The sequence below is a fragment of the Fundulus heteroclitus genome, chromosome 7 (assembly GCF_011125445.2).
Source record: "Fundulus heteroclitus isolate FHET01 chromosome 7, MU-UCD_Fhet_4.1, whole genome shotgun sequence".
NCBI lineage: Eukaryota > Metazoa > Chordata > Actinopteri > Cyprinodontiformes > Fundulidae > Fundulus > Fundulus heteroclitus.
Window position 1 is genome coordinate 8632356 of NC_046367.1, and position 18486 is coordinate 8650841.

Genomic DNA, 18486 nt, shown 5'->3' on the forward strand with positions numbered 1-18486 from the left:
ACAAAACTTCTTGGGCAGTATTTATTTTAACAGGCCAAATGATACTTCTATTTTTCTCAAGAGGAATGTTAACATTAAATGATTTCCCCTCAGAGAGACAAGCGCTGGGGCTGAGGGAGGGGAGCTGGTGTGTAAAGATTTCACCAGTGCTAGTTAGCTGTTTTCAACAGAAAAAGGGAAATCATCACAAAACTGGACTCACTGATGCTTCACTCAGCATAAAGTGACTTATTTAATTTATTTAATCTTTGATCGACTGCTTTTAATTAGGATGTGCTTATTATCTCAGTGAGCAATGTCACATGACGCAGACTGTACCTTATGTAAACAGGCAAATATCTGACCTCTTAGCTATGAGGACTTATATCCATCACTTAATGTATTTGGATATGATGGACTAAATAATTCAAGGTTTGTTCATTAAAGTCCAAAGATGATGGTCTTACAGGCTTTGGATTGAAAAGGTTTACAGGGTTTAGATCCAAGCTATAAAAATTACTTTCTTGCCTGGAGTCAAAGCCTTAAAACAAAGACAAAAACAAACCAACAGAGTGTAGAGGGACTGGGAAGTGCTCTGAAAGTTACAAAATCTGTTATAACCAGGACCCAGACGTTTTCACAAGTGTGCAACACAATGGCCGCTCAGGACTGTATGGTGAAGTCTCCAGAATGTAAACTCAATAACAAAGACTAATTTGGGGAGTCATCCAATGACGAAGAGAAATCCATAAGAAATGTGAGAAGCAGTATCTTGGAGACCTAATGGACCGGCACCCTGCAGGGATCTAAAAGCACTCGTTAAAGGCTCAGTCTGTCTGTCATTCATCCCGGAGTTGAAAATCTGCCTGTAACAAAATTGTACTTGAAACAATGAAAATTCCAGCAGCATCCAGAAAGACATTGTCCAGGCTTTTCTGTGATAAGTTTGCATGTTTTTTTTATGCATGTGTGCTTCCTCTGATTTCCAATTTGGAATTCTCAACTGAACAAAAGAAAATAATTTTTTTGGGAGGCCGAGCCTGCAGGTTGTTTTTTTCTTTAAAAGGGGACCTATTCAGTTTTTGGCCCATTTTTGTTCTTCCATTTGAGTCTCTACTTCATATAAAAATAGTCCAAGCTCTAAAAAAAGAAAGAAAAAATATCCAGTCATTTTATGAGAAAAATCCATGTTTTGTTGGTGTCTGGAAAACCAGATGTCTCAAACCTCCTATTTTTTACATCAACATCGGTGTGCACTGCCGCTCACCTAGCAACCCCAGCAGAGCTCCACCCAATTTATTATTAGCAGACAAGCATGTTTGGCCAACAGGCTCTACCGCTGTATCCGCAGTACAATGCCTGCAGGAAAAGACAAAGGTTCAGTTGTAGGCTGTAACTAACAACACGTGTCCATGCACACGCTGTTAGTCACAAAAAACAGACTTCATTTTAGAAAGAAAGAAAGTGTGAGTGTAAACAATGAGCTGGAGGGTGTGGCCAGCTGCAGCTTATTGGCATAAAAGTGACAGAACCCTAAAACAGCTCATTCTGTAAGGAGCTCAAAATAGGCGGAACTGGGAAGGCAAAACATTATTTGAGGAAATGATATTTTAAAGAATGATTTGCTCAGTAAGAATCAATAAACTTTAGGACACTTAATTTTATTAATGCAATTTTTCTCCAGGACACTAGAGGACGCTGTAGTGGACAATCACTCGTTGGCTTGAGGGTTAATTCTAAAGTTACACAAAATCATTAAATCGACATTAACGTTTCCTGTTAATGTCACTCGTATCACTATCTAAAGACGGTGGAACTAAACGAAAACCAGCATTAGGTTTAAACAAACCGTAGTTATATTTAACTAGGGTATTGGAAGTAAATTATCAGAGAGGCTAATAGCGCTATGCTAGCGGACATTCGGCCCTAAATTAAAAAGACCTTTAAACTCTATTTGGTCATAATAAGCGGACTGGATAACACAAACATTAATATCCCATCAGTGTATAAAATATTTATGGAAATAAAGTTTGTTATAACTGTAAAACACACTCAAACATATAAGCATAGCATTGTTGCAAAGGTCGATAACGAGGGTCTGTTTACCTCGGTCAAACCAAAACAGTAAAACACATTAAGAGTAAAGCATTCTAAACTGTCCCTGCGTATTTCTCTGCCAGACCTCTGCTTTTGTCTGGTTGTGGCAACAGGGCGTCCGGTTGCAGTGAATCACTCCAAGGTAAAGCCGGTACTCTGAATAGTGAGCAGGCGGCCGGCACTGTTGCCCAACGTCACCAGATGACATCATCATGCATATTTGTTCATGTACTTATGATGTATGCTTTAGGAAAGAGAAGCTTTTGGGAAGACAAAAATGTGATTAAAAACACTCTAAATATATCTGGAACTACAACTGAACCTAATGAAATAATTCATGATTTTTTATACATTGCCTGAAACCACACTACGTAAAACATATTATTACCAAAAATACAGTTATCAGAGGCACACAGTGAACAAGGTGAATAAGAAATTCAAGCTGTATGTGAATCAAATTCAGTCAATTATTTTATAGCAAGAGCTTCAGAGGGGAAAAAACACAAAATTAAAAACTATTCTTACATTATATTTATGTCCTGCTTTGTAATCCAAGGCAAACACTTTGCTCACGCATTATACATTTTGGGAAACAGAGCGTATTCAGTCTCTCTCCTCTTTGTCCTCTGCTCTCTTTGACTGCAAGCGCGGGGCTTTCAGGACGAGGCAGATGCAGTCTGTCTGTCTGTGAGCGTGTCTCAGCGTGTGTCTGAGACAGACAGCGCTCACTCACTGCAGCGCTCGCTGATTGCTCAAAACAGTAAGTGCAGATTAATTGATGCTTTCACGTGAAGTTGCTAGTCGCCAATAACACCGAAAAACATCACCAGTTTTGTCGCTAGTCGCCTTTTTGAAAAAAATCGCTTGAGGGCTCATATATATATATATATATATATATATATATATATATATATATATATATATATATATATATATATAGAGCGACAAGGTTGTTAAGTTGGCAACACTGGTGGCTGGCTGAAAAGGGGTAAACTCTGCATGGTATGTGCTTTACACGAGCTCCAATGGGCAGCGCTCGGACCTCCGCACAGGTGTGGCTGTGTTTGTTCTCTGGAGGCTGCAGTGTACTCAGCTCGATCTGTTGCAGGGAACCGCTTCCAATCAGCCGCGCCTCAGCTTTCCTGCAAAAGCTTAGAAAGGTTACACACGGCCTGTTTCCATGGCAGTCGGCTGCTTAGGTTCAGATGTTGAAGGAGGCAGGTATGCACTTAGGTTCGATCCAGCCTGCATATGTGCAGTGGAGGACTCCTCTCCTAAAGGGTCCATGGGCAAAGAGGAAGATAAATCCTAGGGGGCTTGGTACATAACAGTGTTGGCACCCCCTGCTATTATGGGCAGTCGCCTGCAAAAGTCTCACATTTCAGTGGTTTTAACCTTAGTCTGATTTTATCCTACATGGCTGATTGCACAACAAAAGAAAATAAATTTCTACTAGCTAATCCAATTGAAAACAACACTTGAAAGTTATTACGTTAAGCAGTTATTTTTCCAGGACTCTATAATAATTCTGTTTAGATTTTTGCAATATTTATTTTCATATTTGTTAATCTGAGGTGATGAACAAAACCTTACAGGAATCATCTGAAAGATGTTTCAAGTTATTGTCATTGATAATTACCTGTACTAAACACATATTATAGAGCAATGAATTTGTAAAAATTCAATAAAATCCTGAAGAGGTGAAAGGCTAACCGCCAATATGACTGACCCTTCCGGTTTTAGCTAAAGTTTACAATTTAAAGCTACTCACAATGAACATTTTGACGTCTGTGGGATATAATGGCCATCCAACCTGTCGCCAAGGCTGCTGCTGTTTTCTCACTAGAATGAATATCTGTGTTTCTACGCTGTTAAGATGGTTGATGATGCCAGCTTTATCACTAACTCAGCAGTCTGTCTGCTCCAAGTCCACCAAGAGTGGAGTCAACTTTTGGATTTTACATCAGACCGTCATTTGGACAAAGGCATCTAAGCTGGTACATTACTGTGCTCTCCCAGATCTTGTAGTTGTTTGGAAATGATCTCAGTGGATTCATGATGTGATGAGTGCGACTGATACAGCCGGCAGCTTTAAGTTACACAGAGGCTGTTTGGCTAAGGAAACAGCAACAGACTTAACACTGGCCTCTTGTGAAAGCGTAGAAAATTAACATCCACTAATATAGTGTTCTATCTACTGAATCAGGACATTTTATAATTTGACTTAAACAGTTAAATATAGCTAAAACTGGGAGTCGTAACCCTAGGTGTCGGCCTTCCAACCTTCTGAGGATATCCTCACTTTACTACCATCTCCCTGTAGTGTGACATCTTTCTACGACAGATGAGAAAGCTAATACTGATAATCCCTTCAAAGGACCTCACTCCCAAAAAAATTCAAACTATCTCTTTGAGTGTGAAGCAGGGTGGAAGAAGGCAGCCAGACCATGTTGCAGGGTGGGCATAAACAGAAAGTTCAGGAACGTGCTACACGTGGCCTTTGCATCGTTGTCAGGGTCTAATTCTGTAACTGAGTGGTGACCTCCTCACGGTTGTACCCAAAACTTTACCCCTCGATTACTGGAATGAACTCTATTTTCTCTGTGACCTGAAGAAGACAAAAGAAGAAAGAAGGTAGATGTTGTACACTCTAAAAAGAGAACGCAGCTCTAACTTAAATAAATTGCTTCAAGTGGGAACAAATAATTGAATTAAGTTTAATTGAATTTACGACGGTTTGACTTGAAAACTCAAGACTTAATCCAATTACTCGTTACCAGTTGAAGCAATTTCGTTAAAGTTGGTGTTGCATTCTATGTTTAGAGCGAGTGACCCTGAACGAGGGACATAAGGTATAAACATGATGGATGGATGGACAGATGGGCAGATGGACAGATAGATGGATGGATGGATGGATGGATGGATAGATAAACTGATAGATTGTTGCACTAGCCTAACCCTTTTAATTACAGAAGTATAAAAAGGTGAGGGCCTTAACAGACAGATACAAATTAATTCACTAATTACGAGTCGGAAACCAGTCCAGCAATGGGCATGTTTTTTTTTTTTGGTTTTTTTTACATTTCAGACATTAATGACATTTAGTATTTTCCGTTTTTCTGAAAGGGCTAAAACCTCAGTTTTTGTCTTCGTCTCGCTCTCCCTGAGCCCAGACCTTTCCATAATTAATAACACATTGCCTTTCAGAAAATCTGCGTCAGCCAGCAACATGCTCCCTATTAACACGAGCCCTATTGTCAGGAGAATTGTAAAAATATGAAGTCGAAAAAAAGAGGGAAGAAAGTAAATAGTTGTGAAAATCTGTTGCAGGACTGGCAGAGGGTTTACGGTCCAGAAAGGGCTTGTTGGGGAGAGCGATTTGTTTTAATAAAAAGGTCGTTCCTGCAGAGAGGAAAGGGCTGTTTGTGCTCGGCTTTGGCTTGATTATAAAACGACAGGACTTGTGTCTGCATGTGTGTCCTGTGTGTGGGAGTCAGCAGAGGTGTCTGTGGAAGATAGCTGACGACGCCAGCAATAAGATTTGGAATGACATGCAAACTTGAGCAGTCAGACCCTTAAAGCTGTCTGGAGGTGGCTCCATTTACTGCAAACACTTTATAGTTCAACAAGTAGAGAAAAAAACAATTTACTGCTGGACCTGAACCTTTTCACATTTTGTCATGTTTTAACTTTCAATCTGCAATATATCTTGGCGGATTTCTTGTGACTGACCAGATAGTTGCACAGATCTGTAAAGTGGGAGGAAAATGAGACATGATTTTCTAATCCTAATACAAAAAATAATAATAAATAGAAAAAATTAAATCTGAAAAGTGTGGTGTACACTTATATTCAGCCTCCCTGAGTCGATACTTTGTAGAACCACCTTTTCCTGCAGCCTCTACCAGCTTTGAACATCTAGAGCTCAGATTTTTGCTCGTTCCTTTTTGGAAAACACCTCAGTTACCAAGTCTTGCCACTAGCTACGTTTACATGGACAAAAGTAATTAGAATAAAGGGCCGATCCGAATAAAAATATGTCATGTAAACAAGCCAATTGGAATATGATGATCAGATTAAACTTAATCTGAATGTAATTGTAAACCCAATGAGGGGGTGGGGGGGGGGGGGGGTGGGGGGGGGGGGGGGTTATATAAACGCTTGTCAGGCTCGAGTTGTTCTGAATGTGGCAAACTAACCCGAGTGCACATGTGGGCCCGAAGTAAAATGAAATACGTCAGGAAGCAAAACGGTTGGGGCTCCCGATACAACCTGTTTCTGTTTGAAAAATTAAAAGAACTCAAAATTGTTGCTTACTCAGTAACTTTTCAACCGTAATTAGAATATGGTGCAAGCCTGGGCGCTTGGAAGACAAACAAACTCGTATAATACAGCTTTGTTTATTATTTTTGTTGTTTAGCAAAGATGGAAGTACTTCTTCTTCTTTTTAGAGGAATTTGATGACTGCGCATGTCAGAGTGGTTCTATTCTGAATAAAGTCAGGTGCATAGACACGCGCATCATGATCGGATTAATGGATTGTTTGCCCATATAAACAGTGCAATCCAATTATTCAATCCAAATTTAATTCATGAAATGTTGTACATGTAAACATAGCTAATGATTCTCAGTGTGCTTTAGGGCTGGATAAAATTATGAAGCAGTTTAAAGCGGTTTTAGGTTATAATACAGTATTCCAACATTTTGAACATCTGATAGAGCTTTGTTCAATCCAACATCTGAATATAGAAATAGTACAGCCCAAAAGCAAACCTGCCAAGACAAGGATGCTCACCTTAACTGACAGGCCAGCTGAAAAAAACATTCATCAGAGAAACAGCCATTAGGCCAATGGAGGAACGGCCGGATGTCACATCTTAGGTGCGAGAATCTGTTGACAGGATAACTGTTATCTGTGTGAGGGGACATAGCAGATTGGTGGAAAAGGTGCTTAGGTCAGCACTCACATGCAGAACCTACATGTCTAGCATCAGAATAACACTGCACATCACCCTGAACACACTGCCTCCTCTGTGACACTTGCTGGTGTGGAGGCTGTTCTTCAGAGACAGGGATACTGGACAGCGTCAATAGGTGGTGGATGGAGCTAAATACATGGCAACCCTGAGGAAAACCTGTTAGAGGCAGCAGAAGTCTCAAGTCTTCAGGACAACAACCTGTTAGAGGCTGCAGGTTGTTTAGCAACAGCTGTGCCGGCTGAGGCACAGACCTATTCTGTGTCGTGTCAGCCTGCTCTCTCCTATCTCCTCGAGGGGCTTCAGGAAGAAAAATGTGCCGAGGAGAGAGAACGAAAAGAAATGGTTTAGATCAAAGCTTATATGAACAAGTCAAAGTCCGGACCCAGATGAATTGGAGAATCTGAGGCAAGACTTGAACAGTAATGTTCACAGATACTTTCCTTTAAAATCTGAGTGAGCCTGAGCTAATCTGCAGAGATAACAGCGACATGATTTAAAAGACTCTCAGCTAAGATTGTAGCGAAAGGCAGTTTGACAGAAAAAAAGCTGTGGTGTTCAAAGTCAGCACTCAAGGGACAGTGTCCTGCATGTTTTAGATGTTTCCCTGATTCAACACACTTGAATCGATGGAGCGGGTCATTAGCAGAACTTGATGACCTGCTGAGGATGTGACTGCTCCACCTCATCCTCTGTGATGGAGCAGGGACACGTCTGAAAGGACCCTTAAAGATGGGACTCTCTGGAAGTATTAACCTGTAGATTTACGCACTACTCTGTTAGTCTGTCACATACAATCCCAGTAGTAACGCAGCGAAATTTGTGACCTTAACGTGAGAAAAGATGAAACAGTGGTATGAATACTTTTTGTCTTTATGTGTCTGAAACGATGCGTTCATGTTTGCCTTGTTGTTCTTCCAGACTGAGATGGACTGAGGCGGCGAGGGATGGAGTGGCCTGCCCTCCTGCCATCTTTCTTTTCCCTACACCATCCTGACCTCCAACCTGCGTCGCCCTAGAAGGCAGAGAATAAGAAACGCTCCTGTGCGAGACTCGGCTAACCAACGTGGTAAGCTGCCAGAGGGGCCGCAGTTAAGAAACGTGACACATTGGCCGCCCCTGCAGCATCAGGAGCCTCGGAGGGTCCCAGTCATGAAACCTTCGATCTCTGCCGGCCCTCCTTCTGGACTCCTGCTGGTCCTGATGTGTTGTCCCCTGCTGGGCCTGGTCCAATCGGCCAGCAGCAACAAGGCTGGCGACAAGGGACACCAGCATCTGGTCGACACCGACCCAGAGCGCTGCATGAGGCACCACTTTGTGGAGACCATCACGCATCCAATTTACAAATGCAACTCTAAGGTAAATCGTGACACCGATGTGTGCAAACAAACACTGTAAGTCAACCCGCTGTGTTGTTCTTCCTTCCCCGCTTTATTGAAATGTTCCACCTGAAACGTTGCAAATATCTTGGAAACAGATTGTTCCAAATAAAAACCTCAGGGGCCCGAAGAAAACTCCAGAACGCAGGCCAAAATGCTTGTATTACTCCTGCTCTCCACGTCTCGGGTCTCTGTGTCCTTATCTCCATCTCTCAGTCATTTAGACAAGTCACGCTTTGTTTCTCAGGAAAAGTGTGTGTGTGTGTGTGTGTGTGTGTGTGTGTGTGTGTGTGTGCGTGTGTGTGGAGTGCTGGACCCCGGCCATGCTGCAGACCTATTCTGTGCCTCAGCTGGGACTCGGCTTCTTGCCGAAGTGGACGTGTCGTGTCAGCCTGCTCTCTCCTATCTCCTGGAGGGGCTTCAGGAAGAGAAATGCGCCGAGGAGAGAGAACGAAGGGCGCCTGTGTGAATAATGACAAAGAGGTGCAGCTCCCATTCTGATGCTGAAGAGCGCTTAAGGGCAACGGCATCACGTGGACAGACCGGTGATCCACGGGGCTGCAGCAGACGTGCGAAGGCTTTTTGTGGAGAAAGGTGCTGTCAATTAGGTCCCTTTACTTTGTTGTGGACCACAGCAGTTGTTCCCCTGCTGCGAGTGATCTGCTCTTTGGTCTTTTTTAATATTGTGACTCTGAGTGCATTGAGCAGGTGGCCGAACCACAGCTCAGCGCAGGCAATGCCAGCTTGGCCAGCGTGGCTCCTCTGTGACCGTACACACAGAGCGGACTGGAGGAGCGGCAGCCGTTTCACACCTCAGCGTGTAAAAGTTTCCTGAAAACCCACCTTCTCTCTATGTGGCTGCGTGTGATTAAGGGGGGTTAGGGGTTAACATGGCTGTTAAAGTGGAAGGCTGGGCATGTCTGCTGCTCAGTAATGCAGTACCTTCCAAAATCCGTCTTACTCATCCAACCTCTTCACCTTTTTTTGCATCATAGAGTCAATGCATTTTATTGGGATTTGAAACTAGTTAAAGGTCAGTCACGTGAACATCAATATCCAGACTTTGCCAAAGGCTCATATTTAGGTCTGATTTTTGAGTGGACCATTCTAACATGTGAACATGTGATCTAAACCGTTCCCCTGTAGCTCTGGTGATGTTTGGGGTGGATTGAAGGCGAACTCCTTTGGAGCTTCTAACCAGTTTTCTCCCAGGGTTTCCCTGCATTTAGACCTATTCACCTTCTCATCAATGTTAATCAGTTCCCACATTCTTCCTAAGGCAAAGCATCCCCCCAGCACAATGTTGCCACCACCACGTTTCACCAAGAGTGATTGCACAGTTTTCCACCACACAGTCTTTTGCATGTAGGCCAGAGAGTTTGGTCCCAGTTGACCCAAGCGTCTTCTTAGCTTCACTCTCCATTTTATAAAGATGATTGAACAGAGTTCTGTGAGCTTCCTAAAGCTTGGTAAATTAACTATAAACCAAGTCTGCTTTAAACCTCTCCACAGCTTTCTTCCTGACCTGTCTGCTGTGGTCTGTTGTTCCCTAATGTCTTTAACAAACCTCTGAGGCCGGAAATAGAACATGTGAGATTTATGCAGAGATCAAATTACACACATACTTCTGAAGTAGTTGTACTGGACTTTATCTAGGGGTATTAGATTCGAGGGGGCTAAATGGAAATGTGTGCCCTACCTTTTCAGTGTTTGTGGTAAGGATTGCATCTTAAAAACATCAGTGGATTTATGTGGTCGTGCTGTGACAAAACGTAAAAAGGTTAAAGGTACATACATACCATTAGCTCCTACATTAGAATTGTCTGCAAAAAAATGTATTTCATGTTAAACAAATTTAACATATCACACAGACTGATTTTTAACATCATTAATATTAAAAACCAGGAAAAAACTACACAGATTCTGAGATTTGAATATTTCCAATGTTTACCATCTCGGGTTTGAAGAATGCTTTTAATTTCTCGCTTCATGTAAGATTTCTCCATGCTTTCTGCAGCAGAAACCCAGAGGCACTAGTACACGTCTCTATTTATGGCCCTGTTTCTCCAGTTAACCTGACAAACATCATGGGTTCTTGTTCTTGTCATCTGAGGCAAATAAAAGGTTATTTAAAACTGATAGAGAGGAACTTACAGCCGCTTGGTGATTGGCTGCTTTCTCTAGGCTGCTCAATAAGTCACGCAATGCGGTCGATGGACATCGAGGCGTATATGCGTAACTGAGCCGCTGTCAGTAAGGGTCAGTTACCACAACAGACTGACAGATCACAAACATGTACGACAAATTCCACAGCCTGTTTGTGTTCAGCTGTAGCATCCTCCCCTGACACGGGCATCTCTCATCAGAACGTGTAACAAATTTAAAACAGATCCTCCTTTTTATTACTAACATACCATATTCCCACTATTTAAGTATGTTTATTCAGTAGTGATGGTGGGGAAATCCATAGTATAAGTTTTTTGATAAAATCCCAGTGTCCCAAATAATTATTTTTAAAAAAAATGCACCCAAAGCCTTTTTTTGTAATTTAGATTTAACTTTTTTTGTTAATCAGAGATGGGGCTTTCAGTTTTAGCCTTCCTGCTTCCCAGGGCTATGACACAAAACAATGTGATAACAATGTCCATTTCTTTCAGCCCCTCTTCAAAATGCGAAAGACAAGGGAGCATGCTTTCCGTAGAATCAATAAACCACTACAGAAAGTACTCACCAATAGAACAACATTTATGGGCAGGGCAGCCATTGGAGCATTTAAAACAACTGAAACTGTCTGGACAAGAGTTCATCGTGTCAAAAAGCACACTCAGGATGACCGAAAGAGAGGTAAAAACATCTTCATGAGTTTTAGATCCGTAACAAAGAGTGGCATATCAGTGTTACCCAATCTACGGGTCAACCTGCCATTATGGGGTAACACCAGGAAAAATGGCTCCTCTCCTTTACCATCACTGAAATGTGTAGCGGCATTTCAGGGAGTGAGTTGTTTTCAGTAATAACTCCCTTCCCTGTGGTTTGCTCAAAGACAGCAGTCTGTCATTTTGCCTGCATTATTTTCACGTTAGTGGGTTTCATGTCATTGATTTACATAAATAAAAAGCAAGAAGCTAAGTTGCTTTGACTCAAGACATTTCTGTCACTCTAACTACATCTTCAGTGATACAACTAATTACAATCACTTCAGACAGATAAGAGACACATAAGCTCAACTGGCCTCATTTACTTAGCTTATTATCACTACACACACTGTCAGACTGCAGGGGGATTATTTATTTCAGGAAAATAAGCAAATTGGGTTATTATAACTAAAACAAATTACATTCACCCAATTTCCAAGCTGATCCAACTTGTTTTTATACTTTATAGGTTAATCTCAATTGAATTTGTCTTCAGGTTCCACACCACTAAATCAAACATTGGGGGTGATTAATTGACAGAAATACAATTATCATATTAAGTAATCTCTTATCAACAACTTATGATATACTTCATAAATTTTCACTATTTTTATTAAAACCATGTTTTTTTCCCCCTTTTCATTATTGCACTGCAACATCAACGTGAGATGGGGTCAGCTGGTTCAGGCCGATAGCGTTTACAACCACGTTTTACGGTTCTAAGTTCTCACTGGTCTCACAAGGCAAGGCAGACAGCATTTGACGAAACTTTAGGCTGCAGGAATGCATGAAAACTAGAATGGCTCCAATCAAAGTAAATCCGGTCACAACGTGTTCAAGTTATCCGCCCTGTTTTTCTCGGTAACTTTGATGAGAGTCAGTAAGATCCGTCCGGAGAAAGATTATTAAGCTTTTAAGGCTCGTTTGTCCTTATATAACTCAATCTCAACATGTGACGAGGAAGATGAGAGATCACCTTCTTTGGTGTTGCTGTAACCGCCAGCAGTCGCTATAGCTCAAGATTGCTCCAGTCGGCTTTACCTTACAGGCTCGAAAGAAGAGAGACAAAGAAAACTAAAGGCTACCAACTCACCAGACATTCCGTCAAATATTACTTAGACTTAAACTTAGACATGTTTCATTACCTCAAACATATGAATGATCATTAAATGACCTCAACATTGTGTCTGCTTGTTTAAATTTCTTGTCAATGGTTTTAACTCAACATAGTTGGATATCTATGTAGTGTCTTTAAAGGTCCCCAGGGCAAAATCAGGAGGCTATAACCATATCATAGTCCTCCAGCTCCAGAACACTTTCCTGGTCCTTTTCACTTCACTCTTCCACACTCTTGTTCGCAGCATGTGGCTGTAACTTGGCGTTTAAGGACTGTAGTGACCATTTAAGCTATTTCTGCTTTTATTCATAGCATTTTCTTCCCACACTGTTGCATTTGCATAAAGGATGAAGAACAGTTTATCGTTATGAGATTTATCATAGTTACTTTTCTGAAAGTATTCTGTGGCTCGGATTCTTTGGACCACACCGGTGACTCGGTTCTTCCTGATCCTGAGTCAGTGGATACATGAATGACAGCTCTCCGGCTGTTTTTGCGATGCATCCAGTCTTGAATGAATGGCGGGGCAGCAGCGGCGCAGACAGAGACAGGGCGAACAGAGGAGGGGAGAGTGCAATGGCCCGATCCTCGCCCACAACAAAGACAAATGGTCTTAAAGTGGCGACAGCCCTCCTGACGTTGGTGTGTGTGTGTGTGTGTGTGTGTGTGTGTGTGTGTGTGTGTGTATGACTATGCTATGGCCCCAGACAGGATTTTGTTAAAGTGGGTACACGGGTGGCGACACACAGCAGCTGACAGAAGGACATGACACAGGAGGCTGTTTAGGGTGGTGACAGGAATGCTTTGACCCACAGCAGAGCGCCAGTCGGATGGTCACTGCACTAATCAGGCTGATGCTTTGTGTGTGTGTGTGTGTGTGTGTGTGTGTGTGTGTGTGTGTGTGCGCGCCTTGCTTATCAGTCAACCTTGGAGAAGTCTTCATGCCCTCCTTCGCCGGCGCAGGTGTGGGCGTGTGAAACTGCTTTTGTTGCTAGCTCTCATTTTGCAGGTGCAAGGCACAAAGTAGGAGGCCAGAGAGGCGCTAGGAGTCAACTTACTGCCGGAGCAGACTCAAAGAATGATTAGTTGTGCTCAGAACCCCCGGACTTTATCTCCGACAGAACCAGATGTTGATGGACGCCTTATCTTCTCTTCTCTTTCTGCAGATGGTGTTGCTGGCACGCTGTGAGGGCCACTGCAGCCACACCACCCGCTCAGACCCTCTCATCTCCTTCAGCTCTGTGCTCAAACAGCCCTTCAAGAGCTTCTGCTCCTGCTGCCGACCACACACCTCCAAGCTGAAGGCGGTGAGGCTGCGCTGCGCCGGCGGGACTCGCATTACGGCCACCTACAGATACATCCTAGCCTGCAACTGTGAGGAGTGCAGCTGAGTAGGCAGCGGTTCCCTCCGACATCCCCAAGACTCTCAAGCTCCAGCATTTTTCTTGGCCTTGGACCTCGTTCTAAAACTGTTCTGAGTGCTCGGTTGATTTTTGGATGAGAAATGTGCTCCAAAAAATGCTGGACGTTAACAGTTTGTGGGGAATCAGATCCCCCTTCACATGCTCCTTATAATTGACCTGCAGCCCTGGGACACATGTAGAACATACTATACCGTCTCCATTATACGTGCTTTCAATCACAGTGAACCGTGCACAGCCTGTTTCTTCAGCTCACGAGGCCAAACACCACAAACCACTGATCCCAGGGGCCAGTTTGAGACCCTCCCCACCCGAGAGACACACTCCGCTCATTAAAGGCCTCAGTAATCCATTACACACACGCTCGCAAACCGCAGCGTGGCGCATAGAAGTATCTGTGACAGCTAAGCGAACCCCTCCCATGCATTTGACAACAAAACAACATGCCTCGTTAAAATGCGGCATGGGTAAAGGACGAGGCCCCCACACGCACGAGGGGGGTCCCGCATGAGCCCAGGTGTACGATGGGTCTATTACAGGAACATCTGTGCTGTTACTCACCCAATAACATTTAACACACTCCCTGCAGGCCTTCACCTAGCTGTGTAAAAACCTAACTGATGCTTACAGGAGAGCTCATCATGTGCGCGATAAAAGAGAAGCAGAGGGCGAAGTGAGCCCCGAGGTACAAAAAAAAACACGACCAAGGACGAACGTGTAACCCGCCCATGGTTGTTGGCTTGGACTGTGCCTAGACTGTCAGTCGTGTTAGTGTTCATTAAAAGTGTAGTCTTTTCGAGTCTTTGTGATGTTCATGTCAGCGTTGTTGTAACTGTGGCCTCCTTCATGCCAGGTTGCCTTGAAAAAGATTTTATTCCCCTCACACCTTTTTTCACATTTTGTTATTTATTGGGATTTTATGTGATAGGCCAACAGAAGGTAGTGCGCAGTTGTGAAGTGGAAGGAAAATGATACATGATGGATGTCAGATTATTAGTATTTTTTTGGTAAAACCATCTTTTTCAGAAAAGTATAGACTGGAATGTTTCTACTTTGCACTGTTAGCAAAAGTCTCCCTAGCAAAAACATTGAATTCAGGTGTTTCCTACGGCTCCCCCGGTGTATAAAACCCCCGCACCTCCAGTAGACTGCTTCTACAAACATTACTGTAAGAATATATTACTGTCAGGAGCGCAATGAAATTTTCCCATTGCTGAATAGTCCAGAGTCAACTGTCAGTGGTATTATAACAAAGTGACAGCAACAGCAACAGAGCGCACACAGGTCACCCATTTTCTCCAATTGTCACAGACTTCTAGACTTCATGTACAGAGATTGCATTGAGAGCTTCATGGAAAGGGGCTTCCATGGCTGAAAAGTTGTATCCAAGCCTGCATCAACAAAGGCAAACCAAAGCATCGGAAGCAGCGGTGTAAAGCACACCGCCTCTTGATTATAGAGCGGTGGGGACATGTTCTCCGGAGTGAAGAACACTCTGTGTGATGATCCAATGATTGAGTCTAGGTTGAGTAGTTGGCAGAAGAACAGCACTCTCCTGACTGCATAGTGTTGTGTCTAAAGTTTGGTCCGGAGGGAATTACGGTGCTGGGAAAGGTTGCCAAGGGTTGGGAACCTCTTAATGCTGCACTGTCTCAAAACGTTTTTGACAATTTTAGGCCTCCAACTTTTTGAGATATATAGGTTGGGGAATGATCCCCTCCTGTTACAACACGACTGCAAACCAGTACACAAAGACATGGATGAGGAGGTTTGGTGCGAAAAAAACTTGAATGGCCTGACCTCAACCTGATAGAAGACCTCTGGGAGGAATTAGGTTGGAGACTGTGAGCCAGGCCTTCTCGTCCAAGGTCAGTGTTTGACCTCACATATGCTCTTATAGAAGAGTGGTCAAAACAACCTCCTAAACTTTTAAGCAAGCCTTCCCGGAAGGGATTAAGATGTTATCACTTCAGAGGCTGGGTGGACATCATATTAAATCAAATGGAATAAGAAAGACTGTCACTCAGGTTTCTGTGTGTGAGGGCAGATGAGCAAATATTTCTGGCAATATAGCAGAGCTTTTTCGTGAGGAAGAAAGTCTTCTGTGATCAGCACGTGATCTGTCTTGTCACAGATTCTCCATTGAGTTTAGGTCTGGTCTTTACTGGGCTGTTCTAATGAATAAACTTGGATTTGAATCATTCCACTGTAGCTCTTGGTGCATGTTTATAGTTGTTGTCCTGCTGGAAGGTGGACCTCTGCCCCATTCTCAGAGTCTTTCACTGCCTTTAACAGGTTTTCATCCAGCATTGTTTCACATTTATCTCCATCCATCTTCCCCTCAACTTTCACCAGCATTCCTGCCCGCTGGGAGGATTGGGACACCGGTCACTCAGCATGATGGTCCCACCACCATGTGTCCGTGAAAGGGATCATATGTTGCAGGAGATGACAAGTGTTGGTTTTCTGACCCAAAGTGTTCTGCATGTAGGCCAAAAGGTAATTTGACCAGGTCACCTTATTCCACGTGTTTTTCATCTGTCCTCTACATGGCTGCGCTTTCAACATCCGCTTTCTTCTTGCAACTCTTCCATAAAGGTCAAATGAGTGTAGGGCCTGACGAATGGTGAACCTCTGCAGCTCCTCCAGAGTTACCATGGTTGCATCCTTTGATTAATGTTCCCCTTTAATGGTTAGTTTACATGGACGGCCATGTAATCTCTGAGTTTTAAACCACAACTTTCTCCCTGACCTGTCAGCAGTGCTCCTTGGTCTCCGTGATGCTGTTTGTTCACTAATGTTCTCTAACAAACCTCTGAGGCCCTTCACAGCAAAGCTGGACTTATACTAAGCTGACATCACCCAATACTGGACTGTAACATATAATTAGGTTACTTCAGAACAAAATAAGTTGTACTGGATGTATTTAGGGGTATGAGAGTACAGGATGTCAAGTACTGTACACAGCACTATATTATTTCTGCCGAACATCTAATTTTCATTCCCTACGTAGTAATAATAATGCCCTTCTTTGTGTTGATCTATCACATAAAATCCCAATAAATTCCACTGAGGTTTGTGGTTAAAATGTGAAAAAATGTGGTGTGTGTATACAAGGCACTGTTCAATTGCTGCTATTGCCCGTTGTGTATTGTTACTCCTTACATGTTCAAACATTGCTACAGTTGCTCTGCAAACGTCCGTGATACCTGCAACCATTCTCCTTACAGTCGAGGACGATGAATACAGTACGTTAAACTCTTACACGTTTCCCTCTGTTCGTGTGTGACTCATTCAGCCTTCAGAATGTCTGGTCCGTGTATCTAAGTGTAAAATATGTCAGTGTTGAAATTGTGGTTTTTGTATAATTAAAACCCTTAAACCACAACGTGTTCAGTGCTTACATGCAATAAGCTTTTTGTTGATTTCTTTTGTTCCCTCGTGTAAACACCATTGTCCTTGCTGCCTTTGGCGGTCATTGCTGTGCATAATCTCAGACTCATGTCCGCCTCCTCAGCTGTAGATGCTTTACAGAAAGGGTTCATTTTAAGTCGAAGCATGCAAGTAGTTTATGCATCTAAACCTGAACAAAGTTGGCAAAAATAAAACTGAAAAATAATGGTTTTGTGAAGGAAATACAAACAGGATCATTAAAGTAAAACCACAGAGTGTCGACATTTCACTCTTTTCATGGTCACAGTAGGATGCACAAGACTGGTTAAGCCTGGTTTACGTTCGAAGCTGCTTTATGCTCGATGCACGTACGTTCTGCGAGAAAATGAGATGTGCAGACACAAAGTCTGCAGCGTTTATGCTCCGTGCGGCTTTTCCTCCGAAGTAGCGCTATTCTTCTAGACTCTAGAGGGCAGCGTTGTGCTCCTACGCCAAAGCGTACTACACGCCACTACATGTCAAAGTAGAAAATCCAGTTGTCTCAAACATTTTAAAGCCTCTTACTTTTTTCCAAGAGTGATGGCGATTTCTGTCCAAGAGTTGTTACCAATTTGTCAATTACACTGATCTTTTTAGGCAGAATCATAAAGATGTCTATATTTTTGAACCTCCACCAGAAGGAGTGCTTGCTTGTTCGCCATGTTTTTCTGCACGGGACTGTTTAAACCACTAGATGGCACTACTTCCTGCGCATTGGACCTTTAATAACACTACTAATCACAAAAAGATAACCGGCTGTTCAATGAGCCTTAACAATCCAAGGTTTGCACTGACCCAGAGGAAAAGAAAACTGGGAATGAGTTCTCAACTTTGTCTCCTGTTTGTCTCTTGAGACCTAAAAGGGCAACATTTGAGGAAGAAAGTTTTCCTCTGGGGACTGCTGTCAGAGTGGTGGCAAGGTTAGGGTTAGAGCACCAAAGGTTTTCTACCAATAGGGGGTTTTCAGCTGACGTCACGCTCACGTGACTACTCAGCGCGTCCGCCATATTGGGTGGCAGTCGTTTCGCACCGTTGACCTGCGTTGTATGACGCCTTAGGCAGTATTGGAAGTGAACAATGGGGAAAACGTGTTTAATGGTTGGTTGCACGGCCCGTGGAGGTAGAGAACAACGCTCTTTCTATCGCCTACCAGCCGTAATAGTGAATCAA

General features: G+C 43.0%; 1 protein-coding gene across 3 annotated transcripts in view; it reads left to right on the forward strand.

Moving 5' to 3' along the window:
• LOC105937928 (norrin cystine knot growth factor NDP) overlaps positions 1-17294 on the forward strand; it is a 44149-nt gene extending 26855 nt beyond the window's left edge. For all 3 annotated transcript variants that reach the window (XM_012879490.3, XM_036138857.1, XM_021325027.2), the window contains exons 2-3: positions 7974-8411; positions 13630-17294. In XM_012879490.3, coding sequence (XP_012734944.1) covers positions 8205-8411; positions 13630-13854 — 432 coding nt within the window. In that variant the 5' untranslated portion in view covers positions 7974-8204 and the 3' untranslated portion in view covers positions 13855-17294. The remainder of the gene's footprint in view (positions 1-7973; positions 8412-13629) is intronic.
• Positions 17295-18486: the final 1192 nt, after the last annotated feature.